Source organism: Loxodonta africana, chromosome X (assembly GCF_030014295.1).
Source record: "Loxodonta africana isolate mLoxAfr1 chromosome X, mLoxAfr1.hap2, whole genome shotgun sequence".
Classification (NCBI taxonomy): Eukaryota; Metazoa; Chordata; class Mammalia; order Proboscidea; family Elephantidae; genus Loxodonta; species Loxodonta africana.
In genome coordinates, this window is record NC_087369.1 from 69,664,715 (window position 1) to 69,687,852 (window position 23,138).

A 23,138-nucleotide genomic window follows, 5' to 3' on the forward strand; every position below is an offset into this window, starting at 1 on the left:
TTTCTCCCACAGTCAGGATTCACAGACCTGGGAATCAAGGGATGTAAAGGGGGGCGTCACCACTCACTATTGCCCCCATATTGATCCACTATCAAAATTTTTGCTTCCTATCCCCGTGGCCCTGTGCTCTGCTGGTCTAGAGGTCTTTGTTTGTTCCAAATAGGTAGGGATAATTCCGCCAGGAGACACAGCAATGATTCAACTGAACTGGAAGTTAATGTTGCTGCCTGGCCACTATGGGCTCCTTACTCTTCTGAATCAACAGGCAAAGAAGACAGTTACTCTATTGGCTTTCGTTATTGGTTCTGATTACCAAGGGAAATTGGACTGTTTCACAATGAAGGTAAAGAAGAGTATGTCTGGAATACAGGAGGTTACTCAGAGCATCTCTTAGCATTACCATGCCCTGTGATTAAAGTAAATGGAAAATTACAACAACCCAATTCAGGCAAGACTACTAATGGCACAGACCCTACAGGAATGACGATTTGGGTCGCCCTACCAAGCAAAGAACAATGACCAGCTGAGGTGCTTGCTGACAGTAAAGAGACTATGGAATGGGTAGTGGAAGAGGATGGTTATAAACACCAGTTATGGCCATGTGAGCAATTCCAGAAACAAGGACTGTTACATAAATATATTTTTTTATTTGTATATATTTATATATATATCTTTATTTTCTTCCCTCTCTTATCCAATTATCTTATCATATAACATAAGATATATTGACCTTAGGCTGGGTTCTCTAGAGAAGCAAAACCAGTAACGGGTATAAATACATATAGAGAGAGACTGAGAGAGAGAGATTTATAACAAGGAAATGGCTCACGCTGCTATAGAGGCTGGAATGTCCCAAGTCTGCAGGTCAGGATAGAGGCTTCTCATGATTCATTTAGCCACAGGGGCTGGGGAACCCAAGATCGGTAGGTCAGAGAGCAGGGCTCTTGTTCACAGACTTCGAAGATTGATGAATCCCAAGACCGACAGGCAACACCACAGGTAAGCTGTTAGTTCAAGTCCCAAGAACCAGAGATCAGACGAACAGGAGTGAGCTGCAGGATCCAGCACTAGCAAAAATCTCCCCAGCCTTGCCAGACTATCCACATATCTTCAGTGCAGGCCACAGGCCCAGGGAAACTCCCTTTCAACTGATTGGCTATTCACAGCAAGTCCCATCATGGAGGTGATCATATAATATTAAATCTCATCATGGAAGTTATCACATCATATGACTGCCAAACCACTGAGAATCATGACTCAACCAAGTTGACACACAACCTTAACCACGACAATCATAGTATTTAAGTTACAGGATATCAAGGAGTGAATTAAACATAACTCAAGGATTTTGCTATTTATAAGGTTTTTCACTGGCCAATGTTTTCAGAAGTAGACCGCTAGGTCCTTCTTCCTTGCCGGTCTTAGTCTAGAAGCTCCTCTGAAACCTGTCCAGCATGGGTGACCCTGCTGGTATATGAAATACTGGTGGCATAGCTTCCAGCATCAGAGCAACACACAAACCACCATGATACAACAAATTGACAGATGAGTGGTGCTCATGAGGACCCTGTACATAGACCAAGAGGCAGTCATTCATACAGAACAAGGGGATACTGCGTGGTTTAAGATCAGGAAAGGTGTGTGTCAGGGTTGTATTCATTCAACTTACTTATTAAATCTGTATGGAGAGCAAATTATCTGAGAAGATGTACTATATGAAGAAGAACGTGGCATCAGGATTGGAGGAAGACTCATTAACAACATGAAATATGCAGATGACACAACCTTGCTTGCTGAAAGCAAAGAGAACTTGAAACATTGAGGAAGATAGAAGTATGGATTACAATTCAACATAAAGAAAAAAAATTCTGACAATTGGACCAATAAGCAACATCATGTTAAACAGAGAAAATATTGAAATTGTCAAGGGTTTCATTTTACTTGGATCCACAATCAACACCCATGGAAGCAGCAGTCAAGAAATCAAATGACATATTCCATTGGGAAAATCTGCTGCAAAAGACCTCTTTAAAGTGTTGAGATGCAAAGATGGCACTTTAGGACTAAGGTGTGCCTGACCCAAGCCATGGTATTTCCAATTGCCGCATATGCATGTGGAAGCTGGGCCACTAATAAGGAAGACCAGAGAAGAATTGATGCCTTTGAGTTATGATGTTGGTGAAGAATATTGAATATACCATGGACTGCCAGAAGAATAGACAAATCTCTCTTGGAAAAAGTACGGCTGAAATGCCCCTTAGAGGCAAGGATGGTGAGAGTTCTTCTGGCGTACTTTGGGCATATTTTCAGGAGCAATCAGTCCCTGGAGAAAGGTCAGCGAAAAAGAGGAAAACCCTCAATGAGATGGATTGACACAGTGGCTGCAACATTGGCTCAAACATAACAATGTTTGTGAGGATAGTGCAGAACTGGGCAGTGTTTCCTTGTGTTGTAAATAGGGTCACTATAAGTGAGAATGGACTTGAGGTCACCTAACCACGACAACAACAGTGATTTTGCATCCTCCCTGGGGAATGGATTAGTGTATTTTTGGTGTAAGCAGATTAGTTCTACCACGTTAGGTGGAAGTATGACTATGTTAGTCTTTATTTGCAGATTAAGTATGGTTTAAAGAGATGTGTATGGGTGCCAAATTGACAAGCGGTAGGCTCTGATGGTTAATTTTGTGTGTCTACTTGGCTAGGCTATGTTGCCCAGTTGTTCGGTCAATCTCTATTCTAGATGTTGTTTTGAAATACAAGTGATTAACATTTAAATCACTTGGCCTTAAGTAAAGCAGATCACCGTCCATAATATGAGTGGGCCTAATCCATTCAGTTGAAAGCTTAAGGAGGAAAAAGGGAGGTTTTCCAAGGGAGTATTCTGCCTCCAGACTATATACACCTCTTACAAATTTTATCTTGCTCCCTCACAGCTTGATCTACTGTTTTTGGGACACAGACTGCCAGAATTTCCACCTTGTCACCTGACTTACAGTCACATTATGATGCAAGCAAATTCCTCAAAAGTAAACCTCTCTCTCTATAAAACCCACTGCCATTGAGTCGATTCCGACTCATAGTGACCCTATAGGACAAAGTAGAACTGCCCAATAGAATTTCCAAGGAGCACCTGGCGGATTCAAACTGCTGACCTCTTGGTTAGCAGCCATAGCACTTAACCACTATGCCACCAGGATTTCCATATATATATATACCCAGTACCCAGTGCCGATGAGTCAATTCCGACTCATAGCGACCCTATAAAACCATAAAAACCCATTGCTGTCGAGTTGATTTCCAACTCATAGTGGTCCTGTAGGATAGAGTAGAACTGCCCCATAGGGTTTCCAAAGAGCAGCTGGTAGATTTGAACTGCCAACCTTTTGGTTAGCGGCCCAGGTTTTAACCACTGTGCTCTCTTCTCTCTCTCTCTCTCTACACACACACACACACACACACACACACCCCTTACTGTTTCTTTTTCTCCAGAGAACTCTAAGACAGACTCTAAGACTACCTCCTCATCTCCAAAACATAAACCTGCAGGCTCCACAAAGAACAGACAGACCAAAACTGTATTCCCCCCACTCCCAAGTGTTCTACATTTCTGTCATAGTTACAACCCTGCAGAGGCCACAGGAACTACCAAAATCATCAAGTCCAGTCTCTCAGTTTTCTAACAAGTACTTTAATGGAAAGGTTTTGCTGCATAAAACATGGAGAGGTTACACAACATTCCCTACAGTGCCACTGTGCCAGGAATTTGGAGAAAGAATGGCTCCCAGAGGAGCTTCTGGTTCCAGAAGTTGTAGGTGCTCATGGCAGCAATAACCCTTCCTTCCACCCACTTCTTCAAAATAGTCCATTGTCAAGGATAATCGAAATACAATTTCGTTTCTCAGTTCCCACCGCTCATTCCCCATCATCCCTATATTCTTAGTCCTTAGTTTAAATGTGGCTTCTCAGTTCATTTAGTCTCATTTCAAAGTGAAGTTGCTCATTCCCTGGGAAGGAAGTAGAAACCTAATCAATTAATTTCTTCTCTTGATACCTCATTTGTGAGAAAGATCAGTTTCTAGGAATTTCCAGACCTTCTGAGTGTCTCTGACAGTCGTAATTCAGCTTTTGAAATTAGTGATGAAGGATACTAGGGGACTCATCTCTCCCCAGGTGCCCAAGAACCAAAAGGAAAACTTGTAAGCCTACTATTTCCATGTAAATAAGTAAATGAAGAAATACTCAGATAAGTTTGATTCCCTCCCCTGCCTCTCCACCACCCATGCCCCCTTTAACATTGGGATCACTGCTAGTCCATGGCCTGCTGAGAGTGCATTCCAGGTATGCTTTCTGAGGGTATCCCTAGGCCCCAGATGTTACTGCTTGAGGGACAGAAGCTTGAAGCTGTCATCCAGGATGGACCTCCTGTTACGCCGTAGCTTTCTCTGCCGATGCTGGTACCAGACCACTCCGCAAAGAGCAAGAACAATGAGCAGGAGGATGATACCCACAGCAATCAAGACAGAGGCCAGCATCTTGACATCCTTCATGGGGATCTGCATGCCTAGCATCCTCACATTGCCTTCTTCAATGTCTCTGGGAAGTCCAGCTGAAATGGAGTAAGAAGAAAATGGGCACTCTGGGCTGGGGAATACTCTAAAAAGTCATCTTTTACATTCAACTCTTGAAAGAGGAGAAACAATCCTGTCCAAATAGAAGAGAGGAACTCTCTTTATCGTCCCTCACAAGACCAACTGGTGAAGACAGATTCAGAGGTTACAGCGAATCAGCAAAACAGTGTGTTTTGGGGTGGGTCCTTAGGTATCACTGAAGCCTCAGTCCCCCATGGAAGGAGCTAAGACTCATAGTGGGAAGGCACTTGATAAATTTCTACAAATATATAAAGTGATATAGACAAAAGTATTGGATTTGGTCTTCACAGCCCCAGAGGGTGCTGAATTGAAATCAGTAGGTGGTAACTCCAGAAAAGCAGAGTTTGATAACAACCTCCCAACGTGCCTACAGTCTTTCATCTTTTTGGGTCATCCATAACACGGATGTCAAATTGAACTTCCCAGTGGAAATACCTGATTGTGTGAGTTCCTGGCATTCAAAGTTTTGATAACCCCCAATTCACCTACAGAGTAAAGCTCAGATTCTTGAGCCAAGCATGCAAACGCTCACCTATCTTTCTAGTCTCATCTACTAGTCTTCAGTCACAGAAACTCCTTCTTGCCTTTGTTCATGCTGCTCCCTTTGCCTGACCACCCTTTTCTCCTTCTCATCTTTCTAGCCCCAGCTTTAATGTTATGTGTCTCTGCAAAGCTTCCTTCAGTTCAGTTCAGTTAATGGTCCTTTCGTCTATGTTTCTAAAGTACCTGTACTCTTTTTATTCCCAAAATTTACTTGTTGTGTGACCTTGGGCCAAGTGACTTAACCACCTCCTTCCCTCCACCTGGACCTCAGTCTCCTCTTTTATAAAATGAGAAAAATAGCCATACTAATTCAGGGGTTTGTTGTGAGGTTAAGTGAGTTAATTATAAAATGCTTAATATAGTACCTGGCAAATAGAAAATATACAATAAATGTTTTATGTTATCATTACTTGCCATTTGTTACAACACATAGCATCCAGCACTGCAATGATTGTTTCTGTGTCTCATTTCCTTTTCAGACACTAATTTCCTGGAAGGTACAGACTACATCTTGCTTGTTTTGGTACCCCTGACACTCAGAACCTGTGTGATGAATGTATAACTGGATAAATGGATGTTCTGATAAAACATTACTGAAATGCAGTGAGTTCAAATAGAATCTGGAAAACATACTGGTTCTGAGTCTACATTCTATCACTTACTCCTTTTGTGCACTTGGACGTATCACTTTCTATCTCTTAGCTTCTCCTGTAGAAAATTATAGGCTTTTATTAGACCAACAGTTTAAGGATTTTTTTTTTCCCATCATGGGGCTTTTTTTTTAATATACAAAAAAGAGCTTATCAAAGAAGTTTCCGGGATAAACTGAATGCTTTGAAGGTCAGCGGAGCAAGGGAAGGGGTTTGGGGACTATGGCTTAAGGGGACTTCTAAGTCAATTGGCAAAATAATTCTATTATGAAAACATTCTGCATCCCACTTTGAAATGTGGTGTCTGGGGTCTTAAATGCAAACAAGTGGCCATCTAAGATGCATCAATTGGTCTCAACCCACCTGGATCAAAGGAGAATGAAGAACACCAAGGTCACATGATAACTATGAGCTCAAGAGACAGAAAGGGCCACATGAGCTACAGACTTACATCATCCTGAGACCAGAACACCTTAGATGGTGCCTGGCCACAACTGATGACTGCCCTGACAGGGAGCAAAACAGAGAACCCCTGAGGGAGCAGGAGATCACTGGGATGCAGACCCCAAATTCTCATAAAAAGACCAGACTTAATGGTCTGACTGAGACTAGAAGAATCCTGGCAGTCATGGTCCCCAAACCTTCTGTTGGCCCAGGACAGGAACCATTCCCGAAGACAACTCATCAGACATGGAAGGGACTGGACAATGGGTTGGAGAGAGATGCTGATGAGGAGTGAGCTACTTGTATCAGGTGGACACTTGAGACTGTGTTGGCATCTCCTGTCTGGAGGGGAGATGGGAGGGTAGAGGGGGTTAGAAACTGGCAAAACGGTCACGAAAGGAGACTGGAAGGAGGGAGGGGGCTGACTCATTAGGGGAGAGTAAATGGGAGCATGTAGTAAGGCATGTATAAGCTTATATGTGACAGACTGACTTGATTTCACTTAAAGCACAATAAAAATTATTAAAAAAAGAGCTTATGAGGAATACACCTAGGCATGTGTGTGTATATATGTGCACAGTAGTTAAGTGCTCAGCTGCTAACCAAAAGGTCGGCAATTCGGACTCACCAGCCACACCGCAGGAGAAAAGATGTGTCAGTCTGCTTCCATAAATATTACAGCCTTGGAAACTCTATGGGGCAGTTCTATTCTGTCCTTTAGGGTCACTATGAGTTGGGATCAACTCGACATCACTGGGTTTATACACATGTGCATGTATATATATAGATATATATATATGCACAAAAAAAATTTTATGTGTATATACATATCCTTTAAGATCATAATTGAGCAGTTCGGATTGAAGGAGACATGGATCTGAAACCCCACCCACTTAGCCTCACCTTACCTTTCCTTGTTAAGGATTGATTTGCATCCCCCCAAAAAATATGCTGAAGTCCTAACCCCTGTACCTATGAATGTGACCATTTGGAAATAGGATTTTTCTTTTGTTAATCCTGAGCGGTATCTTAGAAAAAGGGAAAACAAACACAAAGAGACATACATAGGGGAAGAACCCCATGTGAGGAACTATCTACAAGTGAAGAATGTCCTGAGCTACCTGAATCTGAAAGAAACCAGGAATGATCTTTTTCCAGCCAGAGAGTATAGTCTTGCAAACACCTTGAGTTTGGACTCCTAGTCCCCAAAGGAGCCCTGGTGGTACAGTGGTTAAAAGCTCGGCTGCTAACCAAAAGGCTTGCAGTATGAATTGAACAGCCGCTATGGGGCAGTCCTACTCTGTCCTATAGGGTCACTATGAGTTGGAATCAATTCAATGGCAACAGGTTTGGTTTTTGGGTTAGTCCCCAAAACTGTGATATAATAAATTCCTGTTCTTTAAAGCTACTCACTTGTGGTATTTTTGTTATGGCACACTAGCAAACCGAGATACCTTCCATCCTGCTCCTCCCAGGACACACCCGAGTCCCCTGGCTGGGAGTTCATCAGATACTTAGGCACTGATGAAAAACCTTTTGACTAAACTAATGATCTTTAAAGTCCCTTCCAGCTCTCAGAACTTTCTGAATCTCTCCTAGTCCAGGACAAACGGGGTGGGGAGTGAAGCACTATTTAGACCTAGGCTGTATAGGAAAAGAGCCTCTATTTTCTTGAAGATTAGAAACAGCTGGTTCCAAAGGTTCAGTTATTTGGTATCCCATAGACAAAGGGGAAAGAAGAAAGAGTAAAAATATCTGGTGCAGACCATCTGGTGTTTGTTTAGTCTCCACTGTCCCTGTGGGGAATCCATGCCTGTGCTAAAGCTAATTCATGTCTAGCCTAGCAGAACCTAGAATTTTCTTCCCTCTTGGGCATTAAATTGCAGGTTAAGACAACAGCCTTCAACTGGGGATGAGGCTATTTTGCTCAGACTGAGAAGATTGGGGGTGGGGGGCCAGAGACAATAAACCTGGTGAGGGAAGCTGAGCCTTGGGCCCCTTGTTTCTGAAGCCTTACAACAATCTTAGGATGCTTGCTGCTAGTATCATGATAACCACTTTCTGATCATGTGTGTACCATCTGCTAGAGATCCTGCCCCCTCCCACACACACACGTGCAGACTACTCAGTCTGTGCATCATTCTCCCTACCTTTTCCAATCTCTTCGGTGATGGTGCTGATGGTGCTTAAGGGTTCTGGGAAAGAAAAAAGACAAGAGATTAGTCTTGTTTTTCTTCATACAGATTTATAGGTTCATCATGGGAGATCAGTATTGGTTGGGGAACTCTTCTGTGGTATAGAAAACAAAATGAAGATGCCTGGAATTAACTATTTGTTAAAGTCAATATTGGCATGCAGATTTTATTTTGAGAGGTGGCACAAAATATGGGCAAGAATACAAGCTTAGGAATCCAAAATGTAAGTTATCCCTCTGCCATTATTTAGGTATTTCCTGGCACTGCCTATATCCCTATTACTGCTCTTTTCCTTCCATTTCCACCCTGCCTTCAGGAAGTCCCTGTTCCTTGTCAAACGTTCTTCCCTACATATTTAACTTCTTCTCAGAACACATCTTCCTCTTCCTGATTTGATGAGACTGGTCTCTCCTCTGAGGACTCTGTTTCCTTTACAGCCTCTCAATACTGCTTTCAGAGCATTGTTCCTCTATCTTTGTTGAAGCCCATATTATTTGGCTAGAGAAGGCACAACCACTTCTTGTCACTGTTACCTAGCAGGTCACTTCATTCATAGAAGTCTTTGGTACCTGGCTTAGTCCTCCTCTTTTTTCCTTAATTCCCACCATGAGTGTTGACTCATACAACCCTCAAGTCTCACAGATTCTAGACCTCTTAACTCCAATGACTTTCATATCCATTGCATTTCAACCAACTACTCCTATGGTCACATGGGACTTGTTATCCAGAATTGCTCCATCTCATAAATTTAAAATCTAATAGCCACCTCCTATCCTTTCAAATGCCCTTTCTTCTGTTACACCTGATATTACCCCTCATTAAGACCTCTAGCTCCTTAACTCTTTTTAATTTTTCCCAACCCATGAGCTTCATCCTATCATGTCTTCCATTCCTGGTCAGGTTAGACTCCAACTACAAACTTCATTTTGGTCTATCACTTCAACTACTAATTATCCAGGAGTGTCACAAACATCTACTTAAACACCAGTAACTATGCTTTTTCTGTATTTTATCTGGTATTCTTATTGCTACTGGAGAAAAATCATGCAGTTGTATAGACTAGTATTCCTTGTGTCCAACCTCAGCTAAGCCATCAATGCTGCCTGGCAATAGTACATTTATTTAACATCATCCAGAGTGGCTATTTGAAAACTTTACCAACTCTCCTCAAACCCCTTACCCTACCACATGCCTTTCACTATCAGCAGATGATGCTGCCTCCTCCGTCACAGAGAAAAGAGAGATTCTAAGGCGGAAACTCTCTCTTTGTCAAGTCCCCCACCCAAGCCTACATATTGAGCCTTACCTTTCCTATCTTCTCTCTTCTTACAGTAGAAAAGATGGCCTCCTCCAGACTTTCACTAATCATTCATCTTAGTTCTGGCTCTCCTCTGCTGCTGGCTCACCAGAAACCTTGTTCCAACAGTTAGTCCTTTCCTCCCTATCTATATTCAACTCATCCCTCTGATTGGCCTGTTAGCACATATGAGGTTGGAATAATATCAAATTATACAATGGTGGGGCATAAGCAAACAAAAAAGCAAATAGGTAAGATTTATGGGCTGGCTCATTGTCATAGAGAGATATGAGCTCTCCTTACCTATGGAAGGACAAGAGCCCTGGTGGTGCAGTGTTTAAAACACTTGGCTTCTAACCGAAAGGTCAGTGGTTTGAACTCACCAGATGCTCTATGGGAGAAAGATGTGGCTGTCTGCTTCCATAAAGATTACAGCCTTGGAAACCCTGTGGAGCTGTTCTACTCTGTCCTAATTGATTGCTATGAGTCGGGATCAACTTCATGGCACCAGGTTTGTTTTTTTTGTTTTGTTTCATTTTTTCAGTTTTACTTATAAAAGTGCCTTTATGGTATGTATTAAGATGGTCAGTTATATATGGGATCTTCCATATTTTGGATGGCCCATTACATATGGAGATAACCTGTTGTCTTGAACCTCTAACATCTTGATGATGTCTCAATTTATTACTTGACTTTGGTTCTCATGGCTGACAGTACATAAAAATTAATTCTGTGTACCCATCTGAGTTCTAGGGAATAGCACTACAGTAGCAAATAGAAACTACATTCTAGCAGTATAGGTTACCAGAGAACACAGTAAATCATAATGTACAATTATTATCCATTCCTGGGAGAAAAGAGCAGATTTATATTCTTTACCCTGGTGCACTAAGCCTGTTTGAACGACCAAAGACATTTTCCCACTTTCTATTCCTGCTGCCAGATTGCCAGTGGCTGCAAACCCCAGAATATCCACCTCAATACCACCATTATTTTAAGCAGTATGACATTAAAAATAAATAAAAGCACAGCTCAACCTACTAAAGAGGAGGGGGACCCCTGATTACTGTTGGTTCCAGGAGATTCTAGAGGGCCTCTTGGAAGGGGAAGTGCATCTGGAGGCTGGACTCAGGTCAACATAAGAACCTATCTTTCTTCATTTTTGGTGAAGAGTAAGGGGTGACTGGTAAACAAACTGCCCCAACTCTTCCCCTTCTTATAAAAATAAGTAAAAAGATTTTTCCACTCTTGGTAACAACTTTATCTTGGATAATATGTAAGTTGAAGGTCAAGATCTCTTTCTAGCCTCAAACAGAGTTGTTCCCAGGACAGAAAAAACTGCCATGTACAACCCCCCAAAAGTAAATCAATTAAGAGGGAAATGTTAGAATTGTATTTCTTCTCTTTAAGAAAAATGACTCATTAGCAAGATTCTTAAAATAGTGTTTCTAGCACATTTCTAAAATAATAAATTTATGTATGAATTAAATGTATTTCAAAGGAAGTAAGCCTGCACTAGGCAGCAATGCTGTAGCCCAGCCAGTTTCAGGCTGGGTCAACCCATGTGAGCCCAATAGGTGTCTAAGTGATTAGGAGAGAGTCAGATGGCAAAGGTAAAATGGAAGATGGGCAATATTGGTTAGGGGAACGCCAACTTTTGGGATCAGAAGGAGGGATGCAAGAAACTTTTGGGGATCATCTATTCTATAGGTTAGATAGAGTGCTAGAAAATGGCTCATTTTGGGCAATAAGGCTTTACCTTGTTGTGGAAAGACAGTGAAGAGGGTCTCCATACCAGCATGGACATGGTCAGTCACATGGCAGTGCATCAGCCATGTTCCAGGGTTGCTGACCACCATCTCTACAACCTCAAAGGTCCCTGGGAACAAATCCACCACATCAGCCCGGTAGCTCTCTCCATTCTGCAAAAGAGATTGGGGGTAGGAGAAAGAAAGCAAAAGGTATAGAGATCACTTCAGAGCCTGTAAGAACTAAAAGGCTGGAATGCCTACCACAGGAACATAGGACTCAAGATTCCTAGACCGGAGAGCAGCTTGAAGAATCCACTTTATACTTCTTCCCTATGAACCCACCCCCACAAACTGATTCAACAGAGCAGACTCTCTCCTACTTTTTCTTAGAGCCTCCCAAAGTAAAATACTTTCCAGCTTCATTTTTGGGGCTCAAAACTAACAAACCAAACTTTTCAGCAGGCTAAAATCAGAGAATTTGGCTTAAGCATTGACCTGTAGGAAGGAGCCACATATTTCCTATAGAAATGACCACAGAAAAGGGTGCACGCTGACTTACTCTTCCATTGGGGGAATGATTCTGTTCCTGCAAAGGGGAGGCCTATTGTTGTCCATCTGTGTCAATAACAGGATGAGAAAAATCTATCTATTGCAGAGGGAGTATCAGAAAGCCCATTTAGTTGCAGAATTAAATTCAGTTTTCCAATTAGCCTTCTCAGTAATAAAGTTGTCATTTGACCTCACGAATCTCTGTCTCTTTCTCAATTGCTTTAAGATTCTGGGAGGGAAGAGAAAGGCACTATTTATTTGTGTCCCCCTCAGAACACAACAGTATTTATCTTTTTATCTTCAGTTCCAGAACTCAGAAAGTATTGACGCCTGCTGGTTGGATAGGTAAATGGATTGATACCTGAAGAGTTTGGACAGATGGACACATGAATCCTTGTTCACCTTTTTCAGCACTTCTAGATTTCTACATAAATGCCTCCAACTCTATCCCCTTTCCCTAAGACTAAATTCTTTTCTTCAGAACCTACTTCTTGTTCCATGTAGCTCCTAAACTGAAGCTCTTCTTATAATGAATTAAGGACTTTCAGGGATTCTGAGATGCCACTCTGAAATAACTTATTCTTGAGGTAACTGTTCACTAAGTCTGAAGTCCTTGACTGAGACTCAGTTACATTGACTCCTTCAATCTGTCTACCACACAAATTAGTAATTCTTTTCTTCCTTTAGCTTAGGGGATATATAGCCAGGCTAGAATCCACAGCTCAATTTTTCATGTACTGGACCTGCTCTTTTAACTACTTATCACCCGATTCCTTTTTATTCCTCTCTTCCTCAATGGCTATAAACACTTCTCGACTCTAATCATCTCTGAGTGACTCAGCCCTTTTTCAGCTCACCCGATAGAGGAAGCTCTCTGCATGGAAGTGGACAGTGTGTAGGTCAATATCTTGGCCCATGGCCAGCATGTACCAGGCCACTCGTTCTCCTTGGTACATGGTAAGACCTCTGAGGTTGGAATAGAGCTTCCCATTGATGGCTGTGAAAAAAAAAAGAAAAATTCTCTTACATGTCTCCTTTTGATTCTGTATTGCCACTGTCCTAAGTCTAGTCCCTATCATCTCTCATGAAAACAGTGACCTCCTAATTTGCCTCATCTCTATTCCATCTGTCCACCCCTTTCCAATCTATCATGCTAGTGTTATAACACCAGTAATATAACTGGTTTATCAGAGTTTTCTTTCTAAACAACTAATCTGACCATATCATTCTGCTGCTTAAAATACTTTAATAGGTCCCTCTTACCCCAAAGGTCAGGCTCCTTATCTTAGCTAACAAGGTCCGTTAAAATATAGCTCCAAACTACTGTCCCAGACTCATCTCCCACTACCCAATTCCAATTAGGGTGATCTTTTCACCATGCCCCATATGGCCTATGCATGTTATCTGTGTCTATACTCATGTTTATGAGCTTCCCTCTCAGAAATCCTGCCTCTTCTTAACCATCTTTTCAAATTCTAGTCAAAACTTCACCTTCCCCAAGAAGGAATTCTAATTTCCTAGCTCTTCTCCATACCTCTCATTCCCTTCATCCTCTTCCATCTCTAAACTCCTCCAGCACTGTCTGTACCATTCTTGGAATTCACCAGAAACTGCCTTCTACCTTTAGCTATCTTTTAATGTATAGAAGCTCACATCCTCAGCTAGTCTAGTAAGCAGGAAATGAAGGTATATACTACAGTACTACAGTTTCACTATTTTCTTCAGAATACCCAGCAGACACCTGAGCCTACAATAAATGTAAAAAAAGACTTGCTACAATCTTTGAACTCATAATGATATTAATGCATGGGCCTCTTCATCTAATTCTTCCAGGTCACACATCATTGTTCAAAAACAAACTACTCATCACCATATTAATTCACAGTGCCAAGAATTTGCCCAGAACACTGCCCCTACTCATCATGTTCTCATACAGTGAAGGTAATTTCCACTCTACTCCACAACAGAAATAATGAAAGGAAAATTTCCAGCCTCTCTCTGTGTCTATGCCCATCAACTTGTGAATCTGAGAGAAGGAACTAAATGTGTTCAACTCGGCCTCTTCTGCATTTTCTCTCTCCTGGATCAGTGTGACCACAGAAAAGGGTGCACGCTGACTTACTCTTCCATTGGGGGAATGATTCTGTTCCTGCAAAGGGGAGGCCTATTGTTGTCCATCTGTGTCAATAACAGGATGAGAAAAATCTATCTATTGCAGAGGGAGTATCAGAAAGCCCATTTAGTTGCAGAATTAAATTCAGTTTTCCAATTAGCCTTCTCAGTAATACAGTTGTCATTTGACCTCACGAATCTCTGTCTCTTTCTCAATTGCTTTAAGATTCTGGGAGGGAAGAGAAAGATATTATTTATTTGTGTCCCCCTCAGAACACAACAGTATTTATCTTTTTATCTTCAGTTCCAGAACTCAGAAAGTATTGACGCCTGCTGGTTGGATAGGTAAATGGATTGATACCTGAAGAGTTTGGACAGATGGACACATGAATCAAGAGACGGAAGTAGGCATTAGCAGGACCTAACTGTGTCCTAAATCCCTATTTGTCCTGAGCCATTTATTTCTCTGATTTAACAGGAGCTAAAAAGTTCACCCTGTGAAGTTTGTGAAATATTTGTCTAGTGGTAATCACCCATCTCTCTATCACCGGGAAATTGTTAAAATTTGTGGGACAATGAGATACTACTTTTGAGTTCTATTAGAGGCACTATAAAGCTGTACTTTATCCTCAGATCAAAAACATCTTGGGCTAGAAGGGATAATGAGAGGTCACTTCATACATTCCACTGCACTTAAAGTCTCCCTCATATCTGAGACTTTGTTTTTTAAAAGCTACACAGATGTCCAGAACAAAGGAAGGCTTGGATGCAAAATTTCCCTCCAAAATCCATTCAAGCATAAAAAAGTTCTTCCTCTTATCTAATGTAAGCACAGCATGAGAGCCTGAGGCTCTCTCCTCTAATTCTTCCATCTGTAAATTCAACCTTTGTTTTTATAAACAGATTAAAAGAAAAGCTGGAGTCCATTGAAAAAGCAGATACTGGATCCAGAACAGTGAAGAAACAACATGATGATGAGAGACTAAACTCAGGATTGAAGCAGAGGGGTCCTGAGTGGCCATCTCACCAGGTACACTGAAGCTCAAAAATGTCCATCTTGTTTTCTCTATTATGTTAAACTTTGCTGGTACCATAACAACAGCTTTACAGAATCAGCTTCTGGCTTTATGGTCATCTGATCTAACGTGGACCACATATCTGCTCTGTGTATATAAATGTGCAATAGCAGAAAACACTTCTTCCAAAAGATGGGACTTCACACAGGCTCTGATGGGTGGAACCTTTCACAGAAACGAGACCCCAGTAACTGGGCTGCTTGCCTCAGCCAAATATAGACATGCATGTTTTAGGAGAGAGTCAGCCTTCTGCTGAATAGTCAATGAATTCTGGGGTCTCTTTGGGTCAGAGTTCATGCTAGGACCTGAGAAAAGGATGAACATATTGGAGTACTATTTCACCCTCAGGAAACCCTGGTGGCATAGTAGTTAAGTGCTACGGCTGCTAACCAAAGGGTTGGCAGTTCGAATCCGCCAGGCGCTCCTTGGAAACTCTAGGGGGCAGTTCTACTCTGTCCTATAAGGTCGCTATGAGTTGTAATCAACTCGATGGCACTGGGTTATTTCACCCTCATTTCACCTTCCTACCTTCCCATTCCCTCTGGAATTTGTGTTTTTTTATATAATGATGGGTCTATCAGATACTCCCCACAACCAACCAGTGGGGACTTGGAAGAGGGGTAGGTTCTTGTCTACCCACCATGCATTTTATTGCTCTCCAAGAAAGTCTCATCCTGTAGGTTGACAAGGCCTGGCTCCTGGAGCCCATGGGTTGCCACGTTGTCCTCCAGATACCATGACTGGTTCTCATCAAAGATCAAGAACAACAAGGCAAACTCCCTGTCCATGTCACTCCGTCCTCCATGGAGCCCCAGGATGCCCCTTCGGCAGATGGCCAAAGGTCCTACCAGGCCACTATACATGTCCTGAGGAAGAAAGGAAGGGGGAGAGAAAGAGATTTTTGTTCTTGTCCCCTGGGTGGTAGGTAGTGCTCTGCCCAGAGCCAAGTTCTCATCCAAGCCCACTGAGCCCCTCAGCTCTTCATCATAATGTCTTACATTTACAAGCACCTCTACTCCAAAAACCAATAGCTGTAGAGTCAGTTGCAACTCATGACGACCCCATATGTGTCAGAGTAGAACTGTGCTCCACAGGGTTTTCAGTGGCTGATTTTTAAACAGTAGATCAGCAGACCTTTCTTCTGAGGGGCATCTGGGTGGACTTGAACCTCCAACTTTTCAGTTAGCAACAAAGTGCATTAACTGCACCACTCAGGAACTCCCAGCACCTCTATTATGTAATCTGAATTTATTCTCACAATTATCTTGGGGCAGAGGTAAGATATGCTTTCTAACCTATGCTTTAGTTAGGCTGGACTATTCGTTGATCTCCACACCTCCAAGCACTTTCACAGCCCAGTGCCTTTTCTCCTGCTGTTTCTTCTGCTTGTAATGCCTTCTCCTCCACCGTATCTCTTATCTGCCTGCCACACTGCTATTCAGCATTCAAGACCCAGGGTACATATATCTCCCATTGTGATGCCTCCTCCAGCTTCCTTGCCCAAATCTCCTCCTCTAAGCAGAAGTAATTGCTCTTTCATTTACCCCCACAGCACATTTATTATTACATTTTGCTATATTCAACTGTCACCCCCAACTAGACCATGCTTTTTGAAGGTGGGAACTGCATCTTAGCTTTGTATTTTACAAGGCATCAATCAAAATGCCTAAATTGTGGTAGGCACTTAATAAATGATTCCTGGTTGGCTGTGCATGGATGTCTAGATGGGTAAACCCATTTCCAGTTAAGGAAACAGAGGCAGAGTGACTTGTCTGAAGTTACTCAAAAGGCAAGCTAGAAGCAAATTTGGTGCTAGAGCCCCAATCTCTTGACAGCCAATCTGAGGCTTTTTAGATGACAGTATATTGCCTTAGGGGATTCAGTAAGAAGAAGAAGTAGGGAAGAAAATCTTCAGGATAGAAATATCTGGAGCTACCTACTCCTTTCACCCCTCTTCCTGACTATTCAAATAAGCCCATCATTTGAGGAATTTCCCTCAAATCCTGGGCTCTAGCTCTAGCTGGATTTCTCATTATACCTGTTTAATAGCTTCTTAATGTCACACAGTTTTCCTATCTCTGAGGCTCAACCCCACTCAGCCCTTTTTGTCTTTACCTTGATGGGATCCACTGCAGAATAATAGATCCAGGAAACACAAGCAGAGTCATTGGGTCCAGGGCCAGATCTCTCTGGTATGTTCCACCGATAAGTGATCACCTCACCTAGAAGGGATAACAAAGTACATCCAGATAGACTGATCATGACAAGTCTTCCAACCCTCAGGTTTCTCCAAGAGGCCGTGGTGGGTGTAAGACCATTCTTCATTATTTCTACACCAGTTGCATTTTTATTTTTGTGACTTTTCTCTTCTCCCTCCTGAGATACTCTCAGCCTGCTTTTCTACTTTCCCTGTTCTTAGAGGCCCAGCTCAAATTCTCTAGGAAGGCAGTCCTGCTATTGTTTTCTCTGCTTGTAATATCCTTCCTTTTTTAGTTATGTTTCGGTTTTCTTTTCTTCCTGCTATCCCCTACTTGTAGCTGTTTTCCCCAGACCCTCAGCCCTCTTCTCTCTTTCCATACTCTCTTCATAGAAGCCCAAACGTTTTTAATTTTGAGGAAGTCTAATTTATCTATTTTTTCTTTGGTCGTTTGTGCTTTTGGTATCTTATCCTAGAAATCATTGCCTAATCCAAGGTTACAACCATTTACTCCTGTGTTTTCTTCTTTATAGTTTTAGAACTTATATTTAAATCTTTGATCCATATTTAGTTAATTTTTGTATTTGGTGTGAGGTAGGGGTCCAACTTCATTGTTTGCATGTGAATTTCTAATTGTTCCACTACCTTTTGTTAAAAAGACTATCTGTTCCCCCATTTAATTGTCTTTGGCACCCTTGTTGAAAATAAATTGATCTTAAATGTGAGGGTTTATTTCTGGGCACTCAAGTCAATTCTACTTATCTATACATCTATCCTTATGCCAGTACCACACTGTCTTGATTACTGTTGTTTTGTAGTAATTTTTAAATCAAGAAGTTGAGTCCTCCCTCTTTATTCTTTTTTAAAATTGTTTTGGCTATGCCATTTTAATCTTTCCAAAACCTCTCTTTATTCATGTAATTCCTCTGGTCGAAAACTTTTAATGGGTGCTACGGCTGCTAAACAAAGAGTCAGCAGTTCGAATCTGCCAGGCGCTCCTTGGAAACTCTATGGGGCAGTTCTACTCTGTCCTATAGGGTCGCTATGAGTCGGAATCGACTCGACGGCACTGAGTTTGTTTTTGGTTTTTGATACCCAAAGAATAAACTCTATACCCAAGCACCTCAACCTAGGTCTGATTTCCTAGCCTTGTTTCTTACTCTTCTTATTTCTGAAAAATATAGAGTACTCAAACTTCACTACCTGCTTACTTCAAGAATTCACAGCTCTGTACCCTTTCTCATGTTCTCTTTATCTGGACTGCCATCTAACCTTTCCACTGAGTTCCAGACTCCTTTATTCAACTGCCTACTTGACACTTCCACTTGTCTAACTGACATCCCAAACTCAACATTTCCAAAACAGATCTGCAAATCTGCTTTTCCACTTGTCTTCCTTATCTCAGGAAATAGCACCACCAATTATCCAAAGCAAAAATTCAGGAATTATCTTTCTTCTACTCATACCCTCATCTCTCACATCTATCAGCATGCCCTGAAAAACATATTCCATATTCATTCACTTCTATTCTGTCCATCTCCACTGCTACCACACTAGTCTGTGACATCATCTTCTTTACCTGGACAATTACAATAGTCACCTAACTGGTCTCTCTCATAACATATTCTCCACATAGCAACAAATGTAGTCTTTAAAAAATATAGATTAAACCATGTCACTCCCATACAACAGCATCCCATTGCTATTAAAACCAAAAATCCTTATCATGGCTTGCTAAGCTCTACACAATCTATCTGATCCCTGTTTATCTCTCAAAACAAATTTCCTCTTGTTCAATATGCTCCAGCCGCACTGTCTTTTTTTGTTCCTCAAACATACTGACATCATTCCTGTCTCAAGGTATTTGTAATTGTTGCTGCAATTCTTGTACCCAGAATATACAAAAAAAAAAAAAAAACTCTCAAGACTCAACAATATGAAAACAACCCAATTAAAAATGGGCAAACATTTTGAACTGATACTTCAATAAAGGTGTTATAAGAATGACAAATAATCACATAAAAAACTGTTCAACATCATTAGCCATTGGGAAAACAAAAATTAAAACCACAAGGAGATATCCTTACACACATATCAAATGGCTTAAAAAAACTGGCAATAAAAAGTGCTGGTGAGGAATGCAGAGCAACTGAATCACTCATACTTTGCTGGTAAGAATGTAAAATGGTACAGTCACTCTAGAATCCGGTTTGGAAGTTTCTTTCAAAGGTAAATATTCACTTATTGTTTGATCCAGCAACTCCACTTCTGGGTATTTACCATAGAGAAATAAGAACTGTATTCACACAAAAACCTGTACACACATATTCATAGAAGTTGTATTCAAATGACCCAAAACTGGGTACAACCCAAATGTCCCTCCAGAGTGAATGGATGAACAATATGTGGTACACTCATGCCATGGAATACTACTCAGCAGTAAAAATAAGAGAACTATGGATATACACAACAACTGAAAAAAAAAAAAAAGCAAATACCAAAAGTTTACATACCTTATGATTCCACTGATAAGACATTCTGGAAAAAGCAAAACTATAGGAATGGAGGAGAATTCAGTGGTTGCCGGGGCGGGGGTATGGATAGGGAGAGAATATGACTATAATGAAACGTCATGAACTGTCTGATTCCTAATTATGGTGGTTCTTACACTAAATTAGTCATGTGGCTTTTTTTTTTTTTCTGCTTACCTAAGGTTTTCTCATTCCTTGAGATTCAGGCCAAGCTTCAACTCTCCCATAATACCTTCCCCAGTAAGCAATACCTCTGAACTCCTGTAGGTTTTTTTGGTCATACATTAAAATTGATTTTTTTTGTTTGTTTCTTTTGTTGAACAGTTGCATGAATTTCAGCACAAGCCACGTGAATAGCTTAGTGGGAGAGTTGAAGTTTGGCCTGAATCTCAAGGAATGAGAAAAGCTTGGGTAAACAACAACAACAAAAAGAACCCAGTGCCGTCGAGTCGATACCGACTCATAGCGACCCTATAGGACAGAGTAGAACTGCCCCATAGAGTTTCCAAGGAGCACCTGGCGGATTTGAACTGCCAACCCTTTGGTTAGCAGCCACAGCACTTAACCACTACGCCACCTGGGAACCAAGCTTAGGTAAGCAGAAAAAAAAACACCACATGACTAATTCATTCGACAAATATTTGGGTCAACAAATACTTTAAGGTCCTTGTACTATTGTGCTGAGGATAAGTCCCTGCCATCTTGCAATTTAGTTGAGCACGACAATAATAAACAAGTAATCTAACAAAAACATGTAGAATTATAAACTGGGATAAAAGTTTTTTCTTTTTTTTCTTTTTTATTGTACTTTAGATGAAGGTTTACAGAACAAACCAGTATCTCATTAAATATAGTACACATATTGTTTTATGACATTGGTTAACCACCCCACGACATGTCAACACTCTTCCTTATCAAACTTGGGTTCCTTATTACCAGCTTTCCTGTCCCCTCCTGCCTTCTAGTCCTTGCCCCAGGGCTGGTGTGCCCCTACAGTCTCGTTCTGTTTTATAGCTCTGTCCACTCTTTGGCTGAAGGGTGAACCTCAGGAGTGAATTCATTACTGAGCTGAAAGGGTGTCTGGGGACCATACTTTCAGTGTTTCTCCAAACTCTGTCAGGCCAGCAAGTCTAGTCTTTCTTTCTGAGTTAGAATTTTGTTCTACATTTCCCCCCAGGTCTGTCTGGGACCCTCTACTGTGATCCCTGTCAGAGCAGTCAGTGGTGGTAGCCAGGCACCATCTAGTTGTACTGCGCTCAGTCTGGTGGAGACCGTGGTTGATGTGGTCCATTAGTCCTTTGGACTAATCTTTTCCTTGTATCTTTAGTTCTCTCCATTCTTCCTTGCTCCTGAATGGGTGAGACCAGTGGAATATCCTAGATGGCTGCTAACAGAATTTTAAGACCCTAGACGCTACTCACCAAAGTAGATGTAGAATATTTTCTTTATGAACTCTGTTAAGCAAATTGAGCTAGATGTTCCTGCAGACCATGGTCCCCGCAGCCCTCATCCCAGCAATTCATCCCCTCAGGGAGTTTCGATGTGTCTATGGACTTTCCATGACCTTGCGTTGTACAAGTTGTGCTGGTTTCCGCAGTATTGTGTACAGTCTTACCCTTCACCAAAATTACCACTTATCTATTGTCTATTTAGAGTTTTTCCATCCCCACTCCCCCCCTTGTAACCATCAAAGATTGTTTCTTTTTGTATGTAAACCTTTTCACTAGTTTTTACAGTAGTGGTCTCATACAATATTTGTCCTTTTGTGATTGACTTATTTCACTCAGCATAATGCCCTCCAGATTCACCCATGTTATGAGACGCTTCACAGATTCATCGTTGTTCTCTATCATTGCGTAATACTTCATTGTGTGTATGTATCACAGTTCGTGTATCCATTCATCTGCTGATGGGCATCTAGGTTGTTTTCATCTTTTTGCTATGTGAACAATGCTGCAATGAACATGAGTGTGCATATGTCTATTCATGTGATGACTCTTATTTCTCTAGGATATATTCCTAGGAGTAGAGTTGCTGGATCATATGGTATTTCTCTTTCTAGCTTTCTAAGGAAGCACCATATCATTTTCCAAAATGGTTGTATCATTTTGTATTCCCACCAGCACTGTATAAGAGTTCCGATCTCCCCACAGCCTCTCCAACATTTGTTATTTCCTGTTTATTTGATTTGTGCCAGTAATGTCGGGGCAAAATGGTATCTCATTGTGGTTTTGATTTGCATTTCTCTAATGGCTAGCGATCACGAGCATTTCTGCATGTGTCTGCTGGCCACTTGAATGTCTTCTTTGGTGAAGTGTCTGTTCATTTCCTTTGCCCATTTTAAATTAGACTATTTGTCTTTTTTTTGTAGAGGTGTTGGATTTTCTTGTAGATTTTAGAGATCATAGCCAATTTTTCCCCCAGTTTCTAGGTTCTGTTTTTATTCTTTTGGTGAAGTCTTTTGATGAGCATAGGTGTTTAATTTTTAGAAGATCCCAGGTATCTAACTTATCTTCTGGAGCTTGTGTGTTGTTGGTTGTGGTTTGTATCCTGTTAATGCTGTGCATTAAGGCCTCTAGTGTTGATCCTAATTTTTCTTCTGTTGTTTTTTCTTCATTGTTTTTGGCTTTATATTTAGGTCTTTGATCCATTTTGAATTAGTTTTTGTATATGGTGGGGGGTATGGATCCTGTTTCAATTTTTTTGCAGATGGACATCAAGTTTTGCCAGCAACATTTGTAAAAAAAAAAAAAAACAACAACTGTCTTTTCCCTATTTGATGGAATTTGGGTCCTTGTCAAAGATTAGGTAATCATAAGTGGATGGATTTACATCTGGGCTCTCAATTCTCAATGTATCTCTTGTTGTACCAGTACTAGGCTGTTTTGACTACCTTAGCTGTATACTAGGTTCTGAGGTCAGATAGTGCAAGTCCTCCTACTTTATTCTTCTTCAATAGTAATTTATTTATCTGGGGCTTCTTCCCTTTCCATATAAAGTTAATGATAAGATTTTCCATCTCTTTAGAGAGAGTTGCTGGAATTTGGATCGGGATTGCATTGTATTGTAAATCTCTTTGGGTAGAGTTGTTATTTACACAATGTTGAGTCTACTTATCCATGAGCATGGTATGTTTTTCCAT

The 23,138-nt window shown here is 41.2% G+C and overlaps 1 protein-coding gene across 6 annotated transcripts in view; it reads right to left on the reverse strand.

The window, feature by feature from the left end:
- Positions 1 to 4,375: 4,375 nt before the first annotated feature.
- HEPH (hephaestin) overlaps positions 4,376 to 23,138 on the reverse strand; it is a 218,329-nt gene continuing 199,566 nt past the window's right edge. For 4 of the 6 annotated variants that reach the window (XM_064278366.1, XM_010592743.3, XM_064278367.1 and 1 more), the window contains 6 exons: positions 17,384 to 17,490; positions 15,909 to 16,134; positions 12,938 to 13,077; positions 11,540 to 11,702; positions 8,439 to 8,483; positions 4,376 to 4,608 (listed from right to left, as the gene is read on the reverse strand). In XM_064278366.1, coding sequence (XP_064134436.1) covers positions 4,376 to 4,608; positions 8,439 to 8,483; positions 11,540 to 11,702; positions 12,938 to 13,077; positions 15,909 to 16,134; positions 17,384 to 17,490 — 914 coding nt within the window. The remainder of the gene's footprint in view (positions 4,609 to 8,438; positions 8,484 to 11,539; positions 11,703 to 12,937; positions 13,078 to 15,908; positions 16,135 to 17,383; positions 17,491 to 23,138) is intronic. The other 2 variants (XM_064278369.1, XM_064278368.1) reach the window with 1 other exon arrangement.